The sequence below is a fragment of the Astatotilapia calliptera genome, chromosome 18, assembly GCF_964374335.1.
Source record: "Astatotilapia calliptera chromosome 18, fAstCal68.1, whole genome shotgun sequence".
Taxonomy (NCBI): domain Eukaryota; kingdom Metazoa; phylum Chordata; class Actinopteri; order Cichliformes; family Cichlidae; genus Astatotilapia; species Astatotilapia calliptera.
Genome location: NC_137439.1, coordinates 18,659,313 through 18,684,509, shown reverse-complemented (window position 1 = coordinate 18,684,509; position 25,197 = coordinate 18,659,313). Strand labels below are relative to the sequence as shown.

Sequence of the window (25,197 nt, the reverse complement as noted above, 5' to 3'; positions counted from 1 at the left end):
GTCAGAAGGCTGACACAGGGCATCTAGGGACACGGGGCCTTTGGTGCTCTGAGTCTGGACAATGGCCTAGTTTCACCCCCCTCTACTACTCCCCTCCTTTCCTATTCCCTCCTACAATATACCACCTACAACAACACTCCTCAGCCTCCCCATCTCATCTGTTCTTTACTGTCATCCTGCCCTCAATGAACTGCCCTTCTCCAGCCCCTCCTTTTCATCTTCTCCCTTTGCCCTGTCCTTTCATTTCCTGTTTTTACTTGTTCTCAGAAATCTTCTAAAATCTTGGTACGACTTAAGTCATTTTATAAATAGACATAAAACAAGTGCTGCTTACGGTAGCTGCTTCTGTATTCAGCAAAAAACTGGTAGAGAATCCCAAAATCAGAGCTCATACTAATTTGGTTTTGAGAACACGTTTTCACTGTGTTCGCCTTGTTTTTCCTTTAGATGGATCACCTATGAGTCTGCGTGCGTGTGTCATCATAACAAAACTGTAGCAAAAGTTACCAGAAAGGAGGTTTTGAGTATTTGTCTATGTGAAATAACACTGTCACAAACTTTACAGGACGGCAAATTTGATCAGTAATGGGCAGTAATAATACTACAAAAAGAAGAAATACTTTAGTTATTTCTAAAATCTGGGAAATTACAGCATTATAACAGCCAAAACAGGAAAAGACAGCTTAGAAAAAAGAGAGAAAAAGTGAAATTATGAGCAGACGAAGCCATAAAACATCTAAAGTCCAGGCACTCAGAGTAGTTTTGAAAAAGTAATAAGTAAGTCATTATTTTACAGGGATAAAGACATTAAAAATTAACCAGTGCACATATTTAAACAACTTAACTCAATTAAATAAATACAATATCACAGAACATAACAGCACTGAGTACTTAAGTACTAATGACTTTTGAATACTTAATGGATGTTGATGGATGACTGAAGTGATCTCATGGCGAGATGGTGAGTTGAGTTTGCTTTTGGTTGTTGGTTGTCTCTGCTCGTATGTTAAGAAGTAGAAAACCCAGAAAATAAACAACACAAACTCATTTACTCTTACTTTTTTATGTTTCATTTTCAGTATTGTCTCACATATGTTGCTGTCCAGTACGGCACGTTAATGTCTGTGCACTGAATTTAGGAACGCTATACTATACATTTTCATAAACTACATACTGTATACTGTAAACTACTTAGCATTTTGTCAAGTCTCGTGCACTTACTTTTTAATTCGGGTCCACACATTCTCTTTCAAAGCTTTGTGATATTATAAAACTGCTACTGTATACAAAGGACTTATCTTATCAACCCAAAAATAATATTCAAAGCACCTCTGTCATGTGAACATGTTGTACATGTCACTTTGAAAAATTCAGTCTGACATGGAGCTTCAACTCTTGCACTTCACATCAGGTGGCGCGTATGTGGCTATGGAAATTTCCCATGTTAGAATAACGCTCCCTCTCATTCAGTCTCTCTCACGCTCTCTCTATCTGGCAGGTGTAAATGGTGCAAGTTTCTGTCTTGTTCAACACCCATGCTATTTTGATGTGTTGGCAATTCCTTTGCCAGACCAATAACTCCCTCACACCAACACTACTCTTTCATGCTGCCTGCTTTATTCTCATTCTTGGGGGAATTCTCCCGAGATACGTAGTGTGCCTCTTAATTTCCCCGGGGATGCATGCGGGAAACATACACTAGTGATTTTCCAAGGATGAAACACAGGGAAAACATTAGACCACAATATATCATGACATCTACCGCTGCTGGGTCAGATAACCAGTTAACTGGGTTCCGCAACTTGTCACAAGTCCACATTATGCACTCCTTTTTCTTTCCTCGTCACCCAGTTTAGTTTGCTCTTTTGTTTTCAGGCCGAGGGTAGAACAGCAGAGCGCTGAGCAAAATGCAGCCAGCCAGTGCTGCATGGTAAAGGAAAATCCCCGGGAGGCAACGTGGCCCGGTGGGTTTGGTTTGTACACCCGTCACACACATCTGAAGGGGTGACGTGCATCACTGCTCCACTGAGGGAGAGCCTCTGCCATGTTTACTGTCATGTTCCAAGGTATGCTGCGTGGCTTCAAACACATCAAACACATCTACAGGAATACAGATATTGGGAATGCCATGGGGATCCACACGAAAGGGTACAGACGTACTCCTCAAAACACACATGCCCTCAACTAGCGCTCACAAACCGCACAAAAAAGCAAATCCACTTTTAAAAATGCTGTTTTATGTATTAACAAATAGTCAGTAATTGTGATGCAGACTGCTTACCCAGAGTGTGGCTTAATATTGGATAGAATCGATTGTATTGTGTCTCATTCATTCTTAGCATTGTATCTAAATTTGACAATATGCTGTTTTTGTCTCTATAGTTGTTTCCATAGTAACAATGGCAACAGTTACACCTAGGATGTAAAAGGAGATGATACAGCCAGTTGAGCCTTTGTTCAGATTGTGATGGCTGAGTGGAAACAAAAACAGTCGTGTACAGCTACAGTATTTGACAGTATTTGTGTGTGTGTTTTGCGCTAATAGCAGTGTCGCTTATTTCCCCTTACATCCCTTATCTTTACAATAGTTTCTCATCAAATTAACAGGTGATATATGATGCAACTGATACCAACAGAATATCGACATACGGTCAAAAACATGTTGTCTTTCAGCTCAATCACGAGGCTTTTGGAGTGCACTATCACACAGTTGTGCTTGATTTATGAAGAGTCGTCCAGACTGATTTGACTAGCAAAGTGCTCCCCTCCCGGCCTGCTGTGTGTAGTGTTGAAAAAGGCTGAGTTGTTTGCTGTGCCTCTAGGCGTGAGGATGAGGGGGAGCAGCCTGGAGTTCCTGCCTGGCTCAGGGGGAGGTTGGACTGGATTAGACGGCTGACAGCTGGGCCACATCTCTGGAGGCGCAGGGCGGAGAGGCCCCCTGTCTGACTGCCTCTGCACCAAGTGTCAATTTGAGCATGAAGGAAGGATGGAGTGAGCCAAAGAGTAAGTAAGTGAGCAAAGTGGGGCCACTGGTAGTCCTGGGTGGATTGACATCAGCTGTGCATGGGCCGTGCACACCGTTAAGCATCAGGAAACACACTGTTTATTTAGTGGGTTTTGACTTGGGGGCACAAATGTGTGCACACTCGAACAGACACACCGACACAAGACAAAGTACTCTTACGAGGTTGCAGCTCTTGACCTCTCTAGTTCTGGCTGCGATGTTCGTTGCCATCGCTGCATGATATCGGGAAAGCATATTAAACAGGTTGAGCTATTTAAGTTGGAAAAAAGAAAAAGTGGGTTTTGCTATTAGCTGCATTTGCTTCAAAATCAAAGTGCAATCTTTTCTTCACCAAATCAAAGCTGTTCGGTAATGCAGAAATGGCAGTGAAACTGGCTCGCCTCAGGTGGTATCCTGTACAATTAAGTGCAATCAAGAATACAAACTACTTCAAAATCAAACCCACTCCTATTTTATTTCTATTTTCAGTGATGGAATATGTAATTAAATCTGACTCCTCTAAGTAGTTGCATTACTTGATAGGCTGACTTTGAACATTTGCTCCTACTTCCAGAGGAGATTCTTGATAGATGATTTGATTGTATCATGCACAACAACTGGCATAATTTTCTTCAGCAGCACAATGTTAATATGAAGAATGTTCCAGTGCCTTATGAGAATTTTCTATAATAGGTTTTCTCTAATCCTGGGAGACTGCTTTGTGTATTTCCTGCACTGAGACTTGGCTATCACTGGGACGTGGGATGTGGGCCGGAGTCGACTTTATTAGCTGGTGATGTTCTAATGTGATTTATTTTTATAAATGAGAGAGGGGTGGGAATGCAAGTGGGGGTGGAGGCCAGTATGCAAATGCAGACCCTCATTAAACACTACCACCACCACACAACATTATCTGCTGCTCCTCGGATTGTTTGCGTGCATTAACGAGATGCAACCGAGTCGGCTAACTAATGACAATGTAATGATCAGAGCATTTATGATAAAGTCATCAGAAGCCGTGACACTTACACTTTTGATGTATTAGCATGAGCTCTACCACCCATACACTCAGGTGAACCCAGGTTCCGCCACACTTTTATCCATTTGAGAAGTGGGGAAGTGATTACACATTCAACTTTAGACTTGTGACCCTTAGAGGCAGGAAACAACTTATCCCGTCTTTACTTTTTAGCCAGAAACTTTGTGTTTCCACTTTTAGTGAGTTAGAATTACAAACTCCACTGAAACAGCTGAAATCTTTGAGGCCAAGAAAAAGTCTCATTGATAAATATAGGGACTGCTATTTGTTACTCCACGGAGATATTTTGCTGCATATATTGTAAATATCCTGTTCTTGCCCAGGGTGCTAGGGTCCATATTTTTGGACTTTATCGAATAGACTTTTAGCATGCTTAGAATGATTTAAATTACGTACTACAAATATTTAATAATATACATTTTCATTTTCGTTCCGCACACATCAAATAAAATATACGATGCATGAAACCACCACCCACATAGAAATGTAATTAGTGCATTTTCTTCTTAGAGTTCTTTGCTTTGTTTTAAATTTATTTTGTCAAAATGCCCATGCAAGTCTTTACAGCAGTTTTATTTCTGGTCCTTCAAACTTTCCTATGAAGTTGGGATACAGATCTCTGGGGATCCTCACAAGCCCATTTCTGTGTAAAGATGTTTATCTTTATGGCTTTTGCGAGAATGAGGAGATTAACCCCATAACTAGCAGACATCTTATAGTTGATCTGAGCATCATTAGTCCACATTAATAACCCATGGAAGTGCAAATGGGCTTTTTTTTATCATCTTAATTACATGACATCTGAGCTCTCTATCTAAAGATGAGTCTCTTCAGAGATGAGACAGGCCCTGTGACTTCGAGGTACTTGTTTTTGTCTGCGCATCTGATGAAAAAAAAATCCTGGTGCTAAAGAACGTGGGCCCATGCGCGCACGCACACACATATACACACACGCACTAAACTAAAAAGGATGCCATTGCCCATTAGAGAGATGGATTGACAGGAAAGCAGAATAAATCTTTGTGGCAGTGAGTTAGAAATATAAATAGAGCACCTAAGATAGATTTGTCTCTGGTGTTGATGAAGTTACCTTTGGGGGTAGAGCTCTACCTTTTTAGTAATGAGGACAACCACAAACAGTTTGGTCTCCTAACGAGAAATGATGTTTTCAGAGGTGCCATACAAAAATGCCATAGAGTAACACCTCGCTTAAGCATTTTCTGTGATTCTCCACAAAAATAGCAAAAGTGAGATGTACTTGTGAAGGAATGGGCCCCACCTGGTGGCTTTGATGTACAATATACCCTGCTATAAATAAAGAGGAGAAATAGCTTAGATTAGCCTCAGTTTACCACAGTATTTCAACACCAACGCAATATTTTCAGTGAGATTTTTGTTTTTTGAGACATCTTGGGTGGATGGAGAACATTATATCTGCTTCAGACTGACTTTAGAAAATATATATTTTAAGCATTTGGGCCTGCAGATGGTAACAAAACAGAAACACATACAGTTGAATAGAAAATAATAAAAGAATTAAAGTCTTATGAGTGTTAAAATGGAGACCACATGTTATTTTTAAGTATCTTTAATCAAAACTCCCCTTTCAATAATGACGGCTATAAAAAATACACCATTAACAGCTGAATAATTTTAATTAGATCAATGAATTATGGTAAAATCAGGTAGGCAGGGGAGGGAGGGGAATGCTCTATTACCCTTTTTATCATCAAAGTGAGTGCTGTGCTAATTATGCTAGTAGCACCCAGTCAGAGCCCACAAGAGACTGATAACAGAGCACTGCCCAGGGTTAGAGTGATTGCACTCACTTCCTCTTTGCCATCTCATTGGGCAGGTTGAGGTTGCTGATATTCCTGCATTAATAGGATGCGCGATGATACAAAGCAACATTAAGAAGGTGTGATGTGCAATGCGTGGTTTTTTTGTTCCCTTTTTAACCCGAGTTCAAGAGCTGGCATCCCATTAGAGCTCTATTGCTAATCAATGTGAGACATTATAGGTTGTATAAATCACACTCTGACACCTGCTGTATGGGTCGTTAACAGAGAACTCACCAGGGAGGGATAGACAGAACAAACATGCAGACAGGCTGAACACAAATGTCTGAGGCTCAGGATAACGAATTGATATTAGACCGTCATTATGGTGACCCAAAGAGCTGATCAGTGAGGAGAAAAACTGGTACAAAAGGGGGCCATACAGCTAAATAACTAGTAGTGATGCGTCTGAGTTAGTAAAGAAAACATTGGTTTAAGTTTCTTACAAAGATGCACTCACAGACTCGCTGCTTTCTAATAATGGTATGTAATCTAGGCTCAAATGATTATTTGCAATTTGCAGTTCCCAAACAACCACAGACCACCGGAGGTGTTTCTCAAATATTAGGAGGAAAGATGAGAGAGGTTCCTGTGAAAATTTTTAATTGAGGATGTAGATATTCTGCCCGAAAAGGCATGCAGGAAAGTGCACACGCAGGCATTTGTAACCTGAGTGTGGTACAGAGGGGGACCATCTGAAGACTCGCAGGCTCTTTGATGTCTTGTGAATACGGGCATAATGCATGTGTAATTAATAAGCCATTTGCATATGATGAACTAGGGCACTTAGTCAATGTTCTCGGGATACAAATACCTGAGGAAAACAATAACAACTGAGAACATTAAAAAAAAGGAGTCTACGCAGAAAAAGACAAATCTATGGCCCGCTTCGGATTAGAAATACATTAGCAGCTAATTATGTCCTAATTGCCAATATTTTAGCAGGTGTTTGTACTTAACCAGTGGTAATGCCCTCCTGGAACAAGCTCATCAGGAGTATTCTCAGGTGAATCTCTGCAGTCCTGTGTGATTATTATGCGACAAGATGGACTTGTGGACAAAAACATGGATAATAAAGAGGCTGCCGAACCTGGTGACAGTAACAACAACAAAAACAGCAACATAATAATAATCATCATCACAAAAAATAACCAAAACTCACAGTGACACTGCTACCACCACCACCACCACCACCACTACTACTTCTACTACACATTATAAGAAGAAGAAAAATAAATGACGTAGGAAAAAATAGAAGAAGAAGAAAGTACTTGAGTCCCATCTGTGATAGAATACCAATGTAATCTTGACAATCATAAACTGTTATGCATGCTGAAATATTAGTGCTGTGAGCACGCAGTTCAAAAAGAAGTATTCATTTTTTTGGCCAAATATTTTCAAAGCAATCAAAGACTCTGGGAGGTGGAATTCTCTCACCTAATCAAACAGCAAATGTAACCCAGCGCTTGATTAAATATTGAGCTACGGAGTTTCAGATATCTTTTTTCATTGGCCTGCTGGCATTTGGCAGCAGGGGAGCATCAAACTCCTATAAGTCCCCAGAGTTAGTCCACTCTGGAAAAGTGCTGAGCCAGCAGATCAAACTGTAGAAATGTCACAGAGTGAAAGAAAATGAACTACAAGCGTGCATCGATTGAGAGTCTTCTCCACATCTTATAGACTTCCATGATGTTAATATGAACAAAACCAAAGTGAAGCTAGAATTTTTAATGTGCCTGATTTTTCATAATAAGACAAAATTAGGGTTTGTTGTATGTCAGTGTCATTGCTTATCACCGGGAAATAGTATCACTTATCACTATTTAATAGTAATTAAATAAGACTGTCTTTAAATCAAGTCTGATTTTTTGTAATTAGGCCATTTTCAGTAATTCTATACTCTTATTCTCATGGTTTTCACTGATAGTGGCAATGCAGCTATTTCTCTGCTGTTCTTCTGCAGCATTATCGCAAAAACTACCTTATTGCTGTTGGGAATCCATCATCTCCTGCTGTGTCTGCACATTAAAAACATTAATCTGCCAAAATACAGAGTCACTATCTTTTATTTTTTCTTCCTGTCACCCTCCACATCTTCCTCCTGGTTCTGTCGGAGACTTCTTCCTGTTAAAAGTGAGATTTTCCTTCTCGCTCTTGCCAAGAGTTTTCTGGTTGTTGGGGTTTAATTTGGATTATTCTAGGGTCTTTACCTTACAATATAAAGCACCTTGAGATGATTGTTGTTGTGACTTTGAGTTATAAAAATAAAAGTGGAATTGAATTCACTATTTTTGGTGAAGAAGAAATCCCACATTTTTAACTTTTTTAAACTAGAAAATTACCTTTTTTTTTCTTTTCAAAATGAAGACAGTAAGAACAACTGAAATGTGCACTGCCAGACAGAAATAGTTGCAGCCAGAGCGAATGTACAAATCCACATTCTCAGTGAGGTGACCTGCTGTTGCTTAGAAAGCTCTTTGCATTATGTGACGCATGAAATCTGATTGTGGTGACTCATGGTATGAATCAAACGTTTAGTCTGCTGTCACTCTTCTGTTACCTGTTCAATGCATTTCAGCCTTATCTAACTACACTTGTAGTTACCAACACCAACCATAGGTGTCGCCAAATAACGGAGCACTGAAATTTTGAAAGATCATATCTTTAAAGTTATTAGTAAGGCCTGTGCTATTCCAAGATAACAACACGCGATACCTGTTGTAAACATCTGGTGCTCATGTCGCACGGATTCGCCGACACATCGGTAGCTCATCTTGCTCTTCATAAAAAGGCAGATTTAGGCTATGCTCTCAGAGTTGCAAATCCACATATCGTTGTTTGTTATTAAAATGATTCTAAACAATCATTCAGCCCTTTGCCTCAGTTTCACAAGTCTGAAATGTCATTTTGACAGTTCCAAGCTCAATACCCAGTCTTACATCAAATATCTGTTCAACTTTTTCCCCCATATTTTTTTTTTTGTTCTACTCCCCACACTCACCATTGTATTGTTCGACCTTGAGTGAGATGCTGTCAGGCGCTTTTTAGAACATAAGCGTTGCAGTTTCCCATAATCCACTGGGAGTGTTGAGGTGAGAGCTGTGGCCCAGTAGCACTCTGAGTGGCTGGCAGCGGATCAAAAGCAAACGAGGTTCCTGAGCTCATTCCAATTATAACAGCACACACTATCAACTACAAATACAAACAGCACATAAGTGATAGCACTGGTGGCCTGGAGGACTGCTGCCAGAGAGCAGGCAGCATGCTAATCAGGATACCTCTTGCCATGGGCTATTTAGGGAATAGCCTCTCATCCCACCAATTCCCCATGCCTTAACCAGGGAAACGAAAGAGAAGAAGGGGAGTGAATTCCCTGAGTGCACAATCCAAGGACAAAATATTAGAAAATGGATCTTTATCTTTGCTCTTGGCCAATATCCATATTAATTGCGAGAAAAAAGAACAACAATACAAATGCACTGAATAAAATATAAAGAGATTTGTCAAATACATACAGCTACAAATTAAGACCACCTCCTATACTCTGCTCTTATGTTAATTCAATCAAAAGGCCGACATAAAATAATGTCTAAAAAATTACTTAAAAAAATAATAAAAATATACCACGACTAATTTAATTTTCGTCCCATTTAATGCAAATTCCACACAGGCTTTCAGTGACTTCACTAAGTAGGAATCAGACCGTGCCCTAAGGTTTAACCTTTGCAAAAGCAGAATGTGGAAAAACAAGCTCCTCATTCATTTGCACATCACTTCACACTGGTTATTGCAATTAGTCTGATTATTCATAACAACAATCTTCCCAAGCATCCCATTGTAGTCCGCCAATCCAGCAAAGTGATTTATATCCGGTCGACTGTCATGGGGAAAAAGGAAGTGAGATGTTTAGAGTAGTTCTGTGCTAACGTGCGCACGCCCCCACCTCACACGGACATCCCCTCAGAGCTTGGCAACTCTCCAGAGCCATGCAGGGGCTGCGGAGTACAGCGGGAGCCTGAGTGAGAAGCACACATTGTGCACTGCGGGACCCCACCAGCCCCGGCCTGAAGGCACAACTCTCAAGGACATGGAGAACTGGGGCAGAGAACTTCCAAGCTTCCCACTGTTAGGGCAGGCTGAGAAAAAAGGGAGAGTTTCCAAAGTGTCTCGATCTGTTTGAGCATTACCAGTGAAATGCGTTGTTAAAAGGGATATCATCAGTTCTCTTGTTCAGTAAACAATAATCAAGCAAAAGCCTGTTGTGCACAGAATACCTCTAGTCCGCAAGACATTTAAATGTAAAATGTATTATATAGAATTCACAATTAAACCCTATTATGTGTTAAAGAAGGGGTTAGACTGGTGTCACATCTCATATAGGTGGGTTACATTCCAGAGGAAAATGGTTAGAATAAAGTCTGAGTAGAAGTATTGAAAATGTGTGTGTTAATACACAGAGTCTAATCTCCCACTCAAAAATAATTACTGACCTGTATGACATTCGAGCAAGTGATACATTTGAATCAGCGGCTGATACAGCCTCGTGATCTCCATGTTGGGAAGTGTTTTTGCAGACAAATAAATATATAATCTGAAAACGGAGATATGAAGTTCTACTGAATATTTTTGTGAATAGTGACAGTGATAGATACAGTCTGGTTTTCATAAAGTGTATTCAAAAGCAGGGGGAAAAAGGCAAGGTCTTCAACACTGCTGGAAGAAACAGTATTAGCAGCAGCCCTTTACCTTATTGTCCTTCCAGTCAGGAGCTCGGGATTACTGTGGGTCAACCCCCCTCTTCCTACAACAGGGAGAAGAAACCACACTGATCTGAGATGGAGTACCCCCAACAAAACCTTACCACATCGACCCATGCCACCATCCTGGGCCTCTAATGGAAGTCCTGGGCATCCAGATGCCTCCCCCGCTCTGACATGGGCGTCAAGTAGCGCTCTTCTCATCACTGGAAGCAGCAGGCTTCACAGCTCTCCTTTTCTCTCCCTGGGACTGGCTTTTTTGGAACATTGCAGGCAGATGTGTCCAGATGAGCACGTTCTAATTTGTAGGCCCAGGTTAATGCTCTGCCAGAAGCCCTGGAGGATCAATAGCTTTATTTCCCTAAAATGCCGGCATGGTGAGAACCAGCTCACGGGGTGCTTTTAATACCGCCACAGTTCCAGCGATGACTGGGTTGTATTGATTGTGCCCATGTGGAACTACGTGCACCTTCTGGGGAAGGATCTATTTGTGTCACCCTGGGCCGGGATGGGGGCTCCACTGGAGGAGTTGAGAGCTCAGCCAATGGAGGATGCCAAAAACATCAAAACAGCCATGTTTACAGATTACCCAAAGGGAAAGCAAATTACAGCAATTATGCAGGCTGTGGGAATACTAATATCAGCATACCTGCTATTTTACCCAGAGACTACTTTTTTGAGGCTAGAACACATACAAAACAGCACACTCAATTTGATTTGATAGCTAAACCCTCAACAAACGATGGGATTTAAGCGAAGCTCTGCACATCAAATGCATGCAAAACAATGTCTTTCTAGGGGATCACCCTGTTTGTGTATCATCAGGTCCAAAAAATCTTTTCAGTTGTTTTGAAACTAGATATAATAGCTTACACAAATATGCGTGAAGCGAGCGTGTATCTGGCAGGCATAATGCGATACTAAACGTTGTCTCGACCATATTTATGATTTCTTCTAAACAATGACAATTAATCTTTCTTTGTAAACACAGCAAATTGCTCTACGGAAAACTCATTTACTCTTGCAGCATTTATCTCATACATCAGTGCAGAGACAACATACAAAGGAGTCTTATCCAAATCGCGGGCCTTTTGTTTGCAGCTTTCCTGACATATTCATGACTGGGGCCATAATAGTCAGATTTCTGTTATATCCCCCAGGGAGAGCAGAGAGAATGGTGTCACATCCAATTACCGCAGCACACTGTAGAAGTAAATCAAAACTCGTGCCGTGAACTCTGCAATCCGAGGTGCAAATGCACGCACACACAAACAGACACGCACTGTACAAGCAAAGCGGTCCAACAGTTATATCAACATTGATGGAATATCGGAAAACACATTCTTCTGCTAACTTGGAGGTCATTTATGGATTACGCAGGGAAATGGGATTAGCTGGAGGCTGTTGGCTGCCTTCTCCTCAAAACATAAATTGACATATATAAGATCTAGGAGTAAGTGAGGCAGACAGCGCTTACTCAAGACTTTTCAGTTATGGATTTGTTTGCCGGCGTTCAGAAACTGAATGAGGACTATGATGTGCTCCCGTTTGGACGAGAAACAATCGGGTCACCATACTCACCCACACCTTCTCCTCAGCACCAATTTTTTTTCTTTTCTCCCCTGCAAGAGAGAAATGGATGCCTTTGTCTTTTCCTCCACAGTAGTCTTTGGGAGGCCTGGTGGTTTGGTGGTTGGAGGGTATCTCAGCAGTGCATAGCCCCGTTTCACCCTGGAGCGGTGCAAAGCTCCTGCCCAATAAAACAGGCTGCATCCCCAGGGCCCCTCCCTCAAGCCTCCAGTCAGGGCTTGTTTTTGCACCATTTATTTAGTGTGACACATCTCCAATTAAACTGTGGAGGCTGCTGCATTCCCCCCATAACTACCTCTTATACCTCCCCATAGACTTTCTGTCACACTGAGAGTGTGGGTATGAGAGAGTGAAAAGGAGAGCTAGTGTGGAGACGGGGGGGGGAGAGAGAAAGAGAGAGAGATCACATCTTGCCTGCCAGCTATGATCACGATGTCATTTTCTCCTCAGTGGTTAGGAGCCTCCTCTGAAAGGTGCCCTGAATTATAATTATCAAAATATTGAACAAGATAATCATCCTCTTAAATGATGCTGCCACTTCACTATTTGCCATCACAGAACATGCATGGTGTAATGCTCTCCTGCAAGCTTTCTTGATAACTTATTTAGATCTGCACAGCCAAAGACATCTTCTTTTCTTCAATGGAAAAACAGGTGGATTTTTCGAATGTTAAGCTTGTCGAATGTATTTCCAACCCTCAAGCATCCACGAGAGCCTAAAAAGCAAAGCTTTTATAGGAAGCAAGAGTCTCCTTGCCACCTCTTCATCCTCCCACGACGGCCCGAGACACAGTCACAGGAGGAGTGACTTTGTCCGACCCCAATACCGTCTGCAAGAGCGCAGCTGAGGGCAGCAGCTGCCAGGGAGGACTGGTGGGGGAGCGCCCAAAACGCCAGCTCTGCCAAGCAGAGGGGCCAGGGGGAGCCCCAGTGGCAGCTGGGAAGGGTGGGGCAGCCAGCTGTGGAGCAGCAGGGTGGTGGGGTGACTAGGCGACGCCACTAAACCTGAGCAGGGATACACAAATGTTCACACAAGCACATAAAGCAAAAATAAAAACAGGCGCACTGCAAAAAAAAAAAAAGTTCTTTCTCGCTTCTTTTCTTAAAGCACTTCTGCTGCACTCATTAATCCAAACACACATTTCATCAGCACTAAGGCATCCCAAGCAGTCCGCAGCGCTCTTAATACCGCACCGCTCTCCCATCACGTGCTTTGGCCACACATCTGGTGTACCATCTGTATCACTCCCCCCAATGTGACAGGTAGTCCCTCTCCCTCTCTGGAGGGAGCAGAAGGGGAAAGAGGGACACGGAAGGTAATTTTGGGTGTAAATGTGGTCTGGACCTCTCTGGATGCATCTGGACAAAGCAGACACGCTGCTGAGCAGGGCAGGGTCATTATCAGTTGGAAACTGACTACCAGATAGCAGATGAAGACAAAACAATTATATCATACTGTCACATTATGACAGCACCAATAGTGCACATCTTGTTTATGCTGTTCAGGATGAATGTTTCTGGTGTCATAAACAGTCTCTTGATAAACTGTCAATATCTATAAATTACACACGGCAAAATATATTAAAGATTCTTCCGATTTATTATAATGTACAGTTATACATTGCCATGACACAAATGTGACCACCACTTAAATGGGGTGCAGAATGAAAAATATTAAAACAACCATATAAACAATACCAGGAGGACACTGAATTCCTCTTTTTATGTCGCTGTACACGTGGGAATCAATAAAATATGCACCATAATACAGATATCAAGCCAGTAATATAAAACTGCACAACCAGTCTTTACTGTGAAATTAAGGAATCGATTTCAGAACATTATTTTCACATCTTATGTTACATATTTGACAGTAACAATCATTTATTCACACACAACACTATTTGAATGGCATCAACTTAGACGTTTATTCAAAGGGGAGGAGGGTTTCCAGCACTGTGAACAAACTAACGTTATCAACTAACAAATGAAGTACTTGCCAGATATATTTGTAATACCGAGTTGGATTCTTTCCCCATCCACTAATTTGCAGTCAATGGACAAGACTGAGGTGCATGTATAGAAAAAGTAAAAAATAAAAACAGGGCTCCAGAGAGCATTTACTCACAATTTTCAGTGGCATCTGCTACATATTACCTCTTCGGGCGCATTTATGAAATAGAGGCCAACAACCATTATTCTGTCAAGTACTGTGGGTTTGGGAAAAAAAAAAAAAAAAATTACTCACCCACTTTTTTAAGAGAAAAAAAAAAAAATCTAAAGAACTCGCAGAATACACCAGATTTCTGATAAGTATGATGTTCATATTTGTTTACTGATGAATTACTGTGTATGTCAAAAAAAAATCCCTGTTCTTATATTTCGGTGTTCGCGCTGCTGATGTTGCAGATTTAATTTAATTGTTCCACAATTAAACAATTAAAGGAAATGTGCTGGATGGGATCTTAAAGAGCATTAAAAAAAAACCAAAGAAACAAAAACATTGACACATACACTTGATGAAATTAACAACACAGCTTTAGTACTAGTTTCCAATGTCTTATACAAAGTTAGCTTGATCTAAAAAGCATAAAATATATTTTTACATCATCACATACATCAAGACATGTACCATGGCCTAGCTGGAAGTTCACTTGGTGCACCATTTCATCTTTCCCTGTCCCCCACACAATTACCTACTGCTGGCATTATTGCTTCTGATGATCGGGGAGCTGAAGGATCGAGAAACAATGCACCACGTAGATTCAAACTGTACATTTACATCATGTGTTATCCAAAATTTTGTTAGCCCATTTCACAATCTGCAATGCTAAAGGATAAGGCAGTTCCATTTTTAAGGCATTGCTGCTTTGAGACATACTGGACCAGAGGTGACTCGCTGACTTTGACGTAATGTCAGCAAATATGATAAACATGACTACATCTTATCAGCAAAGATAAAATCCCAAAGAGAGGGGAAACTGTATCTTGTATTTTTGAGCATTGTGTGTTTGTGTCCGAGAGATTAAAACCATCATTAAAGTCTGCTTCGTAACTGACCAGAGGTCAGAGCTTAGAGATCAGAGCAGAGCTGTGTTGGTTGCTGTGATCACTTCTCATTGCTGGTAATTTCCATACTGGCCCTGTGGAGAGAAATGCAACATCCTCGTGATACTGACCTTTTCAAAACAAACAAACAAACAAAAATAAATAAATAAATAAAAAAATCAGAAGTTTATGTTCACAAATCTCAATAAGGTGCAGACAAAAATCTGTGGTTTCAACCATATCATACTGCAAACCGTGATTTATGCCTGCACTGACTGGTTTTGACCAGCAGATGGCAGCATAACCTCACAACCTGTGAGCTCTAAATTCGAACTTTTTACCTCAGGTTTCAGCAGCAGCATGGCTGAGGACGATAATCCTTATTAAACAGTGGACACTAATTTTCAAGTGAGACAAATTCAGTGGAAGAACAGCAGTATTCTCTTTATTCCTACACAGGGGTCGAAGTATGTGTTTGACTTTAATGGAAAATGCAATGGAAGCAAATTTGGAAACAATGATTTGAAAGATAAAATTTAAATCCAACAAACACACTGGTTATGAAGACCAGTGTCATACATTGTAGAGATTAAGGACAGTCAGAGAATGTGAGCTCCTGTCTGTCTTATTACAATCTAAGAATGCTGTGTTTCTGGACCTCATATCTTTACAATTCGACCCCTGGTTAATAAAAAAAAGAAAAAAAAATAGAAAAGGAAAAATTTAAGAAAAAGAAAAGATGGGTAAAGAAAGACAGACGAGAGACAGAAGAAACAAAACAAATGCAAATTAAGGCTAGGTGGTCAAGCGTCTAGATTGGACGTTGAGGTCTTCACAGCAACCATTACCTTTGCTTCTTACAGAGCTAGTCAGGGGTTCAAATCCCCGGGTCTTTATTTCCTCATGTGCCCCTGAATATTCAAAGATAAAGATATCAAAGTGTAGCTGTGGTCCCCACATAAGACCACAGGAAATACAGGGCAACAAACAGATCTTCCTTTAAACACTAGAGCAGTCTGCATCAAGTTTAAGGAAGAATCTTCTTTAAAGCCCTCATATTTCACTGGAATGGCATACCACATTAGCCAGAACACAACAATATTAACATAGAAAACCCTTTTAGGAAGAACACATTTAACCACCGAATATGATGACAGCATGCATAACGTACTACTGCTTAATTTTTACCATCGTACTTCACTTACATTAATTACTGGTCTAACTGAGAGTTATATATAACATACAACTTAGCATGGCAATAAACACAGTAAGAGAAAGCCTAAGTGCAATGTACAGACAAGCCTCTGTCACTGTCCATTGTTGGCGTTATACTCACCTGGTCATAACCATAAGGGCGCTGCTGTTGGCCCTGTGGGGGACCGGGTTGTGGAGGGCGATAGCCCCCATACTGCTGTCCCTGCCCTTGAGGATAGTTAGGATACTGTCCTGGGGCACTTTGGGAGGGACCTACAAACAAACACATTAATAAATGGAGAACTTTTTATGCTTGTCAGCCTTGAGTGAACCCAAAACTCTTTGATTGCTGGGCACTGTTAACAGAGAAATGAAATGCTTCCACACAGTGTAGTTTATTATGAACACAGTTTATTAAAAAGAAGAAGAAAGGATATGGAACAAAAAAAAAACTAATTTAGGTTGAAGCACTGAAGCATGCAGTGCAGGAAAATTCTATAAAAACTGACTGTCAACCAGTGTTACTGAAGTGTTAAGGTGCAGCATCAAAAACAGGTTTATACTTGAAGTCCTAATCCGGCTCTGATTCTGCCAAACTCATTTCCATTTTTCTTATGCTTTGGACTTGTTATTCTGAAAACTTTGGGAAATACCTGTTAGTTTACATTAACTAGTGGGCTGCAATAAAAAAAAAAGTGATGGATGACAAAAAGAATAGCGGATCTGTCAGACCCATTTGTTACGGCTGCCTCCACCACGCCTGACTCAGTAATGAATGAGAGCGAGTGAGTCAGGCTGGAGACAGGCAGTGGTTCCCTAATGCAAGGAGACATCAAAGAGATTCTGTTGGTCTTCATTAGAGGAGCAAGCATCATTTAAAAAAAAAAAAAAACCCCAGAAAGACAGGAAAAAAAGCAGGGGGGGAAAAAAAAGGTTGTGTATATATTATATTATTATGTTATATATGCTCCTGTACAGATGTTGTGAAGGACTGGGCAAAGTCTGACTGGAGTTGAAGTCAAATGAGGCCCACGCAACATCATTAGGCGCTCATAATGCCTTATGCTGTTGAGCATAACCTTGTGGGGGCCTGAGAGAGCAGGCATGTGTATGTGCCAGATGGATCTCACCTCACAACCTCTGCGTCTCCAGTAGCTCATTACTTGCATGAGCTCTGGCTCAGACAGAGGGTGAGTGATGGAAAGTTGCAGAGAAAAATGGGATGAGGAAAGAAAAGCCTAAAAGCTGCAAGAGCTACACTGAAAGTGCAAGGAAAACATTTTTTGACAAATTTATTTCCAGGTATTGTTGTAAAACATGAATGTTTCTACTTTCAATTATTTTTCAGACAGTTTCTATTATCATGTATAATTTGCTAACATGATATTACACAGCACTACTAAAATTAAGTAACTGTAATCATTAAGAACGGTTGTGTCGTTCAACTCTCTGCTCAAAATGATATCTTGATATGCACAAAGCTTAGTTACATCAAGCAACAGTGTATAAAGGAACAATGTTTTTTCAACGGCTATAAGGCACCCAAAGAGGGCTTATAGCGCCTCCTACAGGGGAAATAAAATTTTTGCCGTAACTCACCATATCCCTGTTGTTGGGGTGGATAGCCCTGTTGACCTGGGTACTGCTGCTGAGGAGGATATCCCTGTTGCTGAGGTGGGCCTTGCTGGTATGCCTCCTGCTGCTGGCCATATTGAGCATTACCTTTGAGGGGGAAGGGGGCAGCAGCGAATGTGAGCAACATGTTATTGACTACAGCACAAAAGCAAGGAAGACTGTGAATAAAATATCTTACTATCCAATGAAGAGATGAATTTGATTTGTAAGAGTATGATATGTGCCAGTGCTCTTATAGAGGAAATAAAACTCAGACACTACTGCTACACTACGGCTGTAGTAGGGAGTGTCAGGGTCAGAAGTCAGTGTCCAGCCACCATATCAGATTTGTGTGAAGTATGAAGTCTAACATCAGTTTTGTATGAATAAGTACGAATATAAAAATAAAGTACAAGTTTACATATTAATAATTTCTTCTAAGATAGGAAAAAGAGGTAACAGGTCATTATTGTGAATTTCAAACATACACAATCATATTTAATAGCAGCACATTTTTAACATACATATTTTTCCTCATTTTTGCCATTAAAACGACTAAAAAGAAAAACAAACAAACAAAAAGAAAAATCCCAAAGCAAATCACTTGTGTTTGAAAGGTCAAAAGAGAAACAGTGTAGAAAGAGGGAAAATCAAAACAAAAGGAGAAAAAAAAAAGGTAAATGTTAATTGAAGAAAAAAAAAGAAAAGAAAAAAAAGCTACATTTTAGTAGGTAATCTTAAAAGTGTGTTTGCTTATGCAATTAATACTATCCCTAAATACACCAACAACAAGAAAATCTACTGCACATGAGCCGTTATATTTTGACAAGAATGCAAAGGTGCCATACTTTAAAAAAAAAAAACATTTGAAGACTTCAGTGTCGCTACTGCGGCTCTTAAACAAACCCCACAGTTTTTGATTTCAAATGTCAGTCTGCTTTACGTGAAGTGGACAGAGGCACACCTACAAGTGCTTATAAATATGAATAAGGTGGCTGTGGTTCAGGAGGTAAATCGCAAAGTTGGCAGTTCGATCCTCTAATCTACATGTTGAAGTATCCTTGGGCAACATAGTGATTCATAAGTTTCCCCCATAGCATCTATTGTAATGCGAGTATGTGAATGGGTAAATGAAGAAAACTCTTGAGTGCTCAAATAGAAAATATATATAAACACATATGTACTTATCAGCTACTGCACCAAAAAAGTGCAGTAGCATGATATCAGGCTACTTCTGCACAACTTTACCGTGACGCCTCAAATAAGACTGTCCCTGACTTTTCTTTCACCCCAACTCGAAGAGACCCGTTCACGAATAAGCGGAGTCAGCATTACAAGAACTGTATGACTGCTTAGATCCTGATTTATCAATGGACAGCAGCACCTTTGTTTTTTTACTTTGATTTCCCCAGAAAATAATGAAGAAACTGAAGTGTTTGCTTTGTCACAGTCTCTTTGCATCATTTGTGTTTTAACACAAGTCCTGGGTTCATTTGTTGAGGTTTTTGTTTTTCCTTGTTTCCAAGCGGCTGGAAGGTTCTCCTACCTTCTGATGCTCCCTGTCCTGCGTGACTGTACTGGTCCCCATAGTAGTCTTCCTGCCCTGGATACTGCTGAGGGGGTCCTACATACACATACACACAACATACACACAAGTAGATTCAAGGTGTTGTTGGATTGGTTGTGTGAGGGGAAGAGTAAAGAGGATGGATTCCTTGCCACTAGTTCCTAGTAGAAAGCTTTCTTTTGGTCACTTGACTAATTTTTATAGAGGCGGGAGGCTCTAGGTTACATCTTTAGTCGCCAACATCTCTGTGAGCAACAGTGGAGGAAATAAGAGGGAACTGGGAGGAATGAGAGTAAGAAATACAGGAGGGTGGGTTAGGGAGAGGAAAGACCAACACTCACAACTCGCACACATAAGAAACACACTCCGAAAGAATATACCTTGCTGTGGGGGTCTGTAGGGCGGCATTGGCCTTTGCCCCATGACATGATTCCCCTGGTTGACTTGGCCAATCATGCCCATTGGGTTCTGTTGTCCTTGGTAGTGCTGTCCACCACCACCAGGAGGCATGTTATATTGCTGTGAGGGAGGCTGCTGGTGCATCATTGGACCTGAAGTAAACAAAAAAATAAAAAATAAAAATGAGCTGTCAGAGAAATGACAAGGCACTGCAAAACCATTTTCAACATGTTAAAGACTTTTCTTTTGTGAATGTATTTTTAGACCTATTTCACGTCCACGATGACTAAAAAGAAAAGAAGGGCGATTTTATACAATAATGCAATTGGAAATTAATGCAATTGAGTAGAAGATAACAAGTTTTCTGCTTTACCTTGATTGGGCTGCATGTTCATGTTTGGACGAGGCCCATAGTTTCCCATGGGTTGGCCTTGGGTCATATTCATTTGGCTCTGAGATGGCATGCCCTGGGAGGAAGGGACAGCGTGATTGTAGCCACCCATGGAGCCGTGGCTGCTGGGGGGCATATTCATAGAGCCACTGGGCATGTTCGGGGGCTGGTTGGGGCCTGGACCAGGACCTTGCATGGGCATGTGATTAGGTCCTGAAAAATAAGAAGAAGATCTCCATGATGCTTTGAAAGGTAACAGAAAAATATATATATATTCTGAGACTTCCAGTAGAATTGTAAGTTACTATTGATGCTATTTTCATCCAGATGACTTTTCTAATAATTTCATCACAGAGTTGACAATCATAGTTTTCTTGTCTCTATATTTTTCCCTTGTCGATAACAACAAGAATGAGCAGTCATTTTGAAGGATTCATTCCAGCCTGCCAAATTTAAGTCTCTTGCAGCTTTGAATAACCAAACAAACTGGATAACAGTAGCAAGGATCAGTTGATCCTGGATCACACAGTTAATACTGGATCTTCTAAGCAATGTATGAAACACGGGGTCCAGATATCACAATTCGAAGGAGAACAATAATAGAGTGTTTTCTATGTTGTGTGACTACTCCATTTCTGCACATAGTGCTGAACGATCAGGTCAGGGGATTGTTCGCTGTTGCATTTTCTCGTATCTAGCACACAACAAGAAATACTCCACTTATAGTTTGCTGCCCGAGTGTGCAGGAGGCAAAGGCACATGATGCCCACACACTTGCTGTGAATAGCAAAGGACAAATACCTAAATTTTCAAATGGCTACAACAGGACATTACCCAGATTTTGTGCTACGCAGCTGGCAGGTTAAAGACTGTTTAATGTCTGATCCAACTGTGTATGATGTTACCTTTGTTATGTAACAATAAGAACTGCATGATGGGAAACATGGGAAACACAATGTGTACTACCAGGGCTTGTCAAATATCTTTCATTTTTCCTCAGTTAATTACCATGTGGTGCAGACGTCAGCACATTTTGTTTTATAAAATTGTTAATTCAGTTCTTCTTAAAAAAAAAAAAAAAGAAAAGAAGAGAAAAGAAAGAAAAGAAAATGCTCCCTCCCAAAAAAAACAAAACAATCAATAACAGGAGAAAGACAATGATGCATGCATGAACTATGCTACTTCAGCAGAGAAGGATAACCACAATCAGATGGAGAATCAAGCCCAAGACCACCACAGCTGGCAAATGGGTGACATCATCCTTCAGCATGTTTGCCTATAATACCTTAGAGCGACCTCCCTCACAGTTCTGTGGTGTTGCTAGGCAACCCAAGTGAGACAGGAACTGAGGGAAAAGGAGAAAGAGAAAAGAAAGACAAGGCAGGGGGGGGGACACATACCAGGCATCTGTCCATTCATCTGGTTCTGCATATGTGGGGCTGGAGGGCCGCCGCTGACCATACCCTCAGAGGGCATGTTGTGACCGTGAGGAGGCTGAGGAGGGGGGCCACTTTGGTTCATGCCACCAGGACCCATGGGCATATTTTGAGTGGGCGGCTGTAGGTGCACAACACAGACAAAAAAATAAATCCACATGACCTCTCTGAAAACAGATCTCAACCTGAGCCACTCGAGATAAAAACTCCTGAAAAAAATATGATAACTCTGATACAGAGATTGTGGCATTCATGTAGAACACTAATGTAAGGAGAATAAAATCTATTAATATACACTGAAAGGAAAAAAGTTTTTCAATAAAAGGAACAGCTAGAAACCTTCAATGATTAAAAAAATGCATAGATAGACAAAGTTGCAACAAACTGAACAAAACTGGCTTAAAAAACTAGCCTGAACTAAGACTGTTATGCATGCAGCAGTTTAAACGGTTTATGGCTTAAAAGCAGCAATTAAAACCGTTCTCTAGTCTGCATTTCTTTCAAACAGCTGGTCCTAATCTCAGCTGTTTGAGTCATTGACAACCCCTCCAGAAACATGCTCACCATGCAGCATATTAAGAAAATGAATGTGCCCACACTCATCATCTGAGTTTAAGGTATGTAAGCAACATTTACTCATAAGAATACACTCACTCCTTTACTATATGATTGTTAGCAAATCAGTGACTTCAATCACTTTTGTAACCACTGTGCTTCTTCGCAACTACGGATGGGAATGCAAGAATAGTTCCAGTTGAAAATCGATAACAGATTTTAATGGAATTAATCAAGTCTAATAAAATTCTATGCCTCCAAGCTTATCAATTCTTCTTATTCGATGCCGACAACTGTTTTGCGTAGATGAGCACGCCAAATAAACTGCAAATAAAAGCCTTTTTTGGGCCATTTCTACACTGTGTTCAGACACATTGTACACAGTGTTGCTTGTTGATGCTGGGAACCTTAGGGCTGAGTAATTGATCAAGTTTTAATATGAATTAAGTTTTGGCTTCCAAAGGTAATCGAGATATAATGATGACTCTTTATCCCCATTTGCCTGCATCCACTGTGACTGGCAGTTGCTCTTGTGAGATGGGCTTTCTCGGGCTAACTTCAACCATTTTTTCCCCCCTCTCTCCATGTACCTATTTACATCTTTTATTGGAATTCGGTTATATTTAAAGGTCAAGGAAAGCACACCTTTATTTGAGGTTTAATAAATGTTCTAGTTGATAAACACTCCTTTGAGTTAATCAAGATTACATTTAATGACTTGAAAAAAATAAATTGTGCTTTTAGTTTTTGACATATTTGACTCTTGTAGCCTACTTGTTATTCAAATGGGTAATTGTTACAAAATGATTAAGAGCATGGATAATCCAACTATAAGCAGACTCAATAATTACACTACTACTACCAATAAAAACAATATCAATATTAAACACTACTAACAAGTGCCTGAGAGCTTAACCAAACTGAGAAATGAATAGATTTTCTCAGCAAAGGATTCAATTTGTTCACCCAAAATATTTATTCTACTTAATGAAGCCTTGCGAATGAGCACTACTGGCAATAAATCCTTAAATGGCAGCTACAACAGCTCAACAGATAGCACTCATACATAAAGAAATACTGCAGTCTGTTTGTACTGAACATCCATAACAATGAGGGTTTTCAAAAGACTTATTTTAATTTTGCTGACAGGGAAAAAAAAAAATCATGACTTTGTTCAAAATTCTTAATCTCATTAAAAAAATGTTTCTTTAACATTGATGATTTATCTAAAACACCCAAGTGACCTGAATTGGGTATGATCGAAGAAGACAGGTACAGAGAAGACAGTCAGACATTTCAGTCATTCACAACAACCACTAAGAATTCATACTCACAGCAGGGAGGAGAGACTGCATGTTCTGATTGGAGTCTGCTATCGTCGCCAAGTACACTAAATTTCTGTGCAGCATCTGTTGATACCTGGGCAAGTGAACAGTGCAGTGTTTGAGTGAATGGGAACTTGAAATAAATATAACGTGAAATAAAAAAAATAAAAAAACTTAATAACTCAAATAACTTACTGTGAACACTCAGCCGTTTTGCCTTTACTCTGGAAATCCATTATGCACTGGATCAGCTGGTTGTTTTCATCAAGTAACTGCAATGGTAAATTCAGATATTTCTATTACGTGTGTTACTCAATATAACTTCCCAAAATATTCATAATAAAGCAGACGAACTTGGTCATTTGGCGTGACAATTAATTTACTTGCCGAATGTTATTCTGTCTTAATTTTGAGACAGTGAAGGGTCGTGTTTTGTAAAATGTGAGTGTGCGTTTCTAGCCAACAAAAGACGCGTCTTGCTAGCTAGCTGTGCTTTGCTAACAAAACCACAGGCCTCCATTAACCTAAAACACAATTATACGTTAGTCCGATAAATCCACCCAAGACTCGTACTCCACACGTGGAGTGCCGTTTCCAGGGAGGTTCATATTCACCGCGCTCTGACCCTGTAACATTGTTCCTGAGCTGCTCACAGTTGGACTTGGATGGGCACTGCTACATTGATTATCTCAACGGCTAGCCGCGTTTGATGCCACAGCCTCCATTCTGCGACGCGCTAAAATAGATGAATTACCTTTTGTATTCCAGCGGGTGTTATATCACCCTTCCCACGCTGTCTGTGAGGTGCAAATGCCACCGACATGGTGATACTATAGAATATTAACGTAAGCTACAGCATAAAAGTTAAAAGTAGCTAACACACTGAACAAATCGGTAGAACTCAGATCAAGCAGTTGAGAATACGATGCAATTTCGTAATGCGGTGGTCCGTTTTGGGGGACGAAGTAGCACATTTTAACTCATAGTTACTGATTTCTGCTTGTTCTGACCATACATGAGTAATTGATGTAAAACTTAAGATCAGATAAATCATAATATATAAGAAAATTTATTTAAATAGCTAAAATCACACACATTTTGGCTTAATTAAATTACAATTTCACCTATTTTTCATATAATGGAACAGTCTAGAGCTAGACCATAAGACCATATAAAATAAACTGCCAGAAAAAGGGGGAAAGCGGAGCGTTTAGTGTATATATCTAATTAAAAATAACATTGCATATATTTTGGTAGTAATAACTAATATCAGTCCTGGGATTTATGTACTCTTATTCACTCTTATAGCATCCGTATTCAAAGGAGGAACCTCTCTCAATATATAAAGTAAATGAAACTTGATATTAAAATACCGTATATGCTCGTAGTGTAATATTCTACTTTTTACGATTTCTGTTTTTCGGAGAACCAATAAAATTA

At 40.2% G+C, this 25,197-nt stretch overlaps 1 protein-coding gene across 6 annotated transcripts; it reads right to left on the bottom strand.

The window, feature by feature from the left end:
* Positions 1-13,809: 13,809 nt before the first annotated feature.
* Positions 13,810-24,701, bottom strand: ss18 (SS18 subunit of BAF chromatin remodeling complex). Of its 6 annotated transcripts, none has more exons than XM_026149473.2 (11): positions 24,512-24,701; positions 23,953-24,029; positions 23,767-23,851; positions 21,842-21,998; positions 20,424-20,654; positions 20,032-20,202; positions 19,631-19,708; positions 18,070-18,192; positions 16,613-16,743; positions 16,125-16,187; positions 13,810-15,371 (listed from the first exon to the last, which is right to left on the bottom strand). In XM_026149473.2, the coding sequence occupies exons 1-10, from the start codon at positions 24,578-24,580 to the stop codon at positions 16,170-16,172; spliced, it is 1,140 nt and encodes a 379-aa protein (XP_026005258.1). In that variant the 5' UTR covers positions 24,581-24,701; the 3' UTR covers positions 13,810-15,371; positions 16,125-16,169. The 6 variants fall into 6 exon arrangements, with proteins under 6 accessions (XP_026005258.1, XP_080149043.1, XP_080149042.1 ...); XM_080292917.1 differs by lacking the exon at positions 24,512-24,701 and adding an exon at positions 24,145-24,490; XM_080292916.1 differs by lacking the exons at positions 16,125-16,187; positions 24,512-24,701 and adding exons at positions 24,145-24,281; positions 24,383-24,443.
* Between the last annotated feature and the right edge of the window lie 496 nt (positions 24,702-25,197).

Coding starts and splice junctions, on each gene's coding strand:
- ss18 (XM_026149472.2), bottom strand. CDS start 24,580: ATGTCGGTGGCATTTGCACCTCACAGACAGCGTGGGAAGGGTGATATA. Junction 23,852..23,952: donor AAAACGGCTGAGTGTTCACA/GTAAGTTATTTG, acceptor TCACTTGCCCAG/GTATCAACAGATGCTGCACA. Junction 16,744..18,069: donor ACCCCAACAACAGGGATATG/GTGAGTTACGGC, acceptor GTTTGTTTGTAG/GTCCCTCCCAAAGTGCCCCA.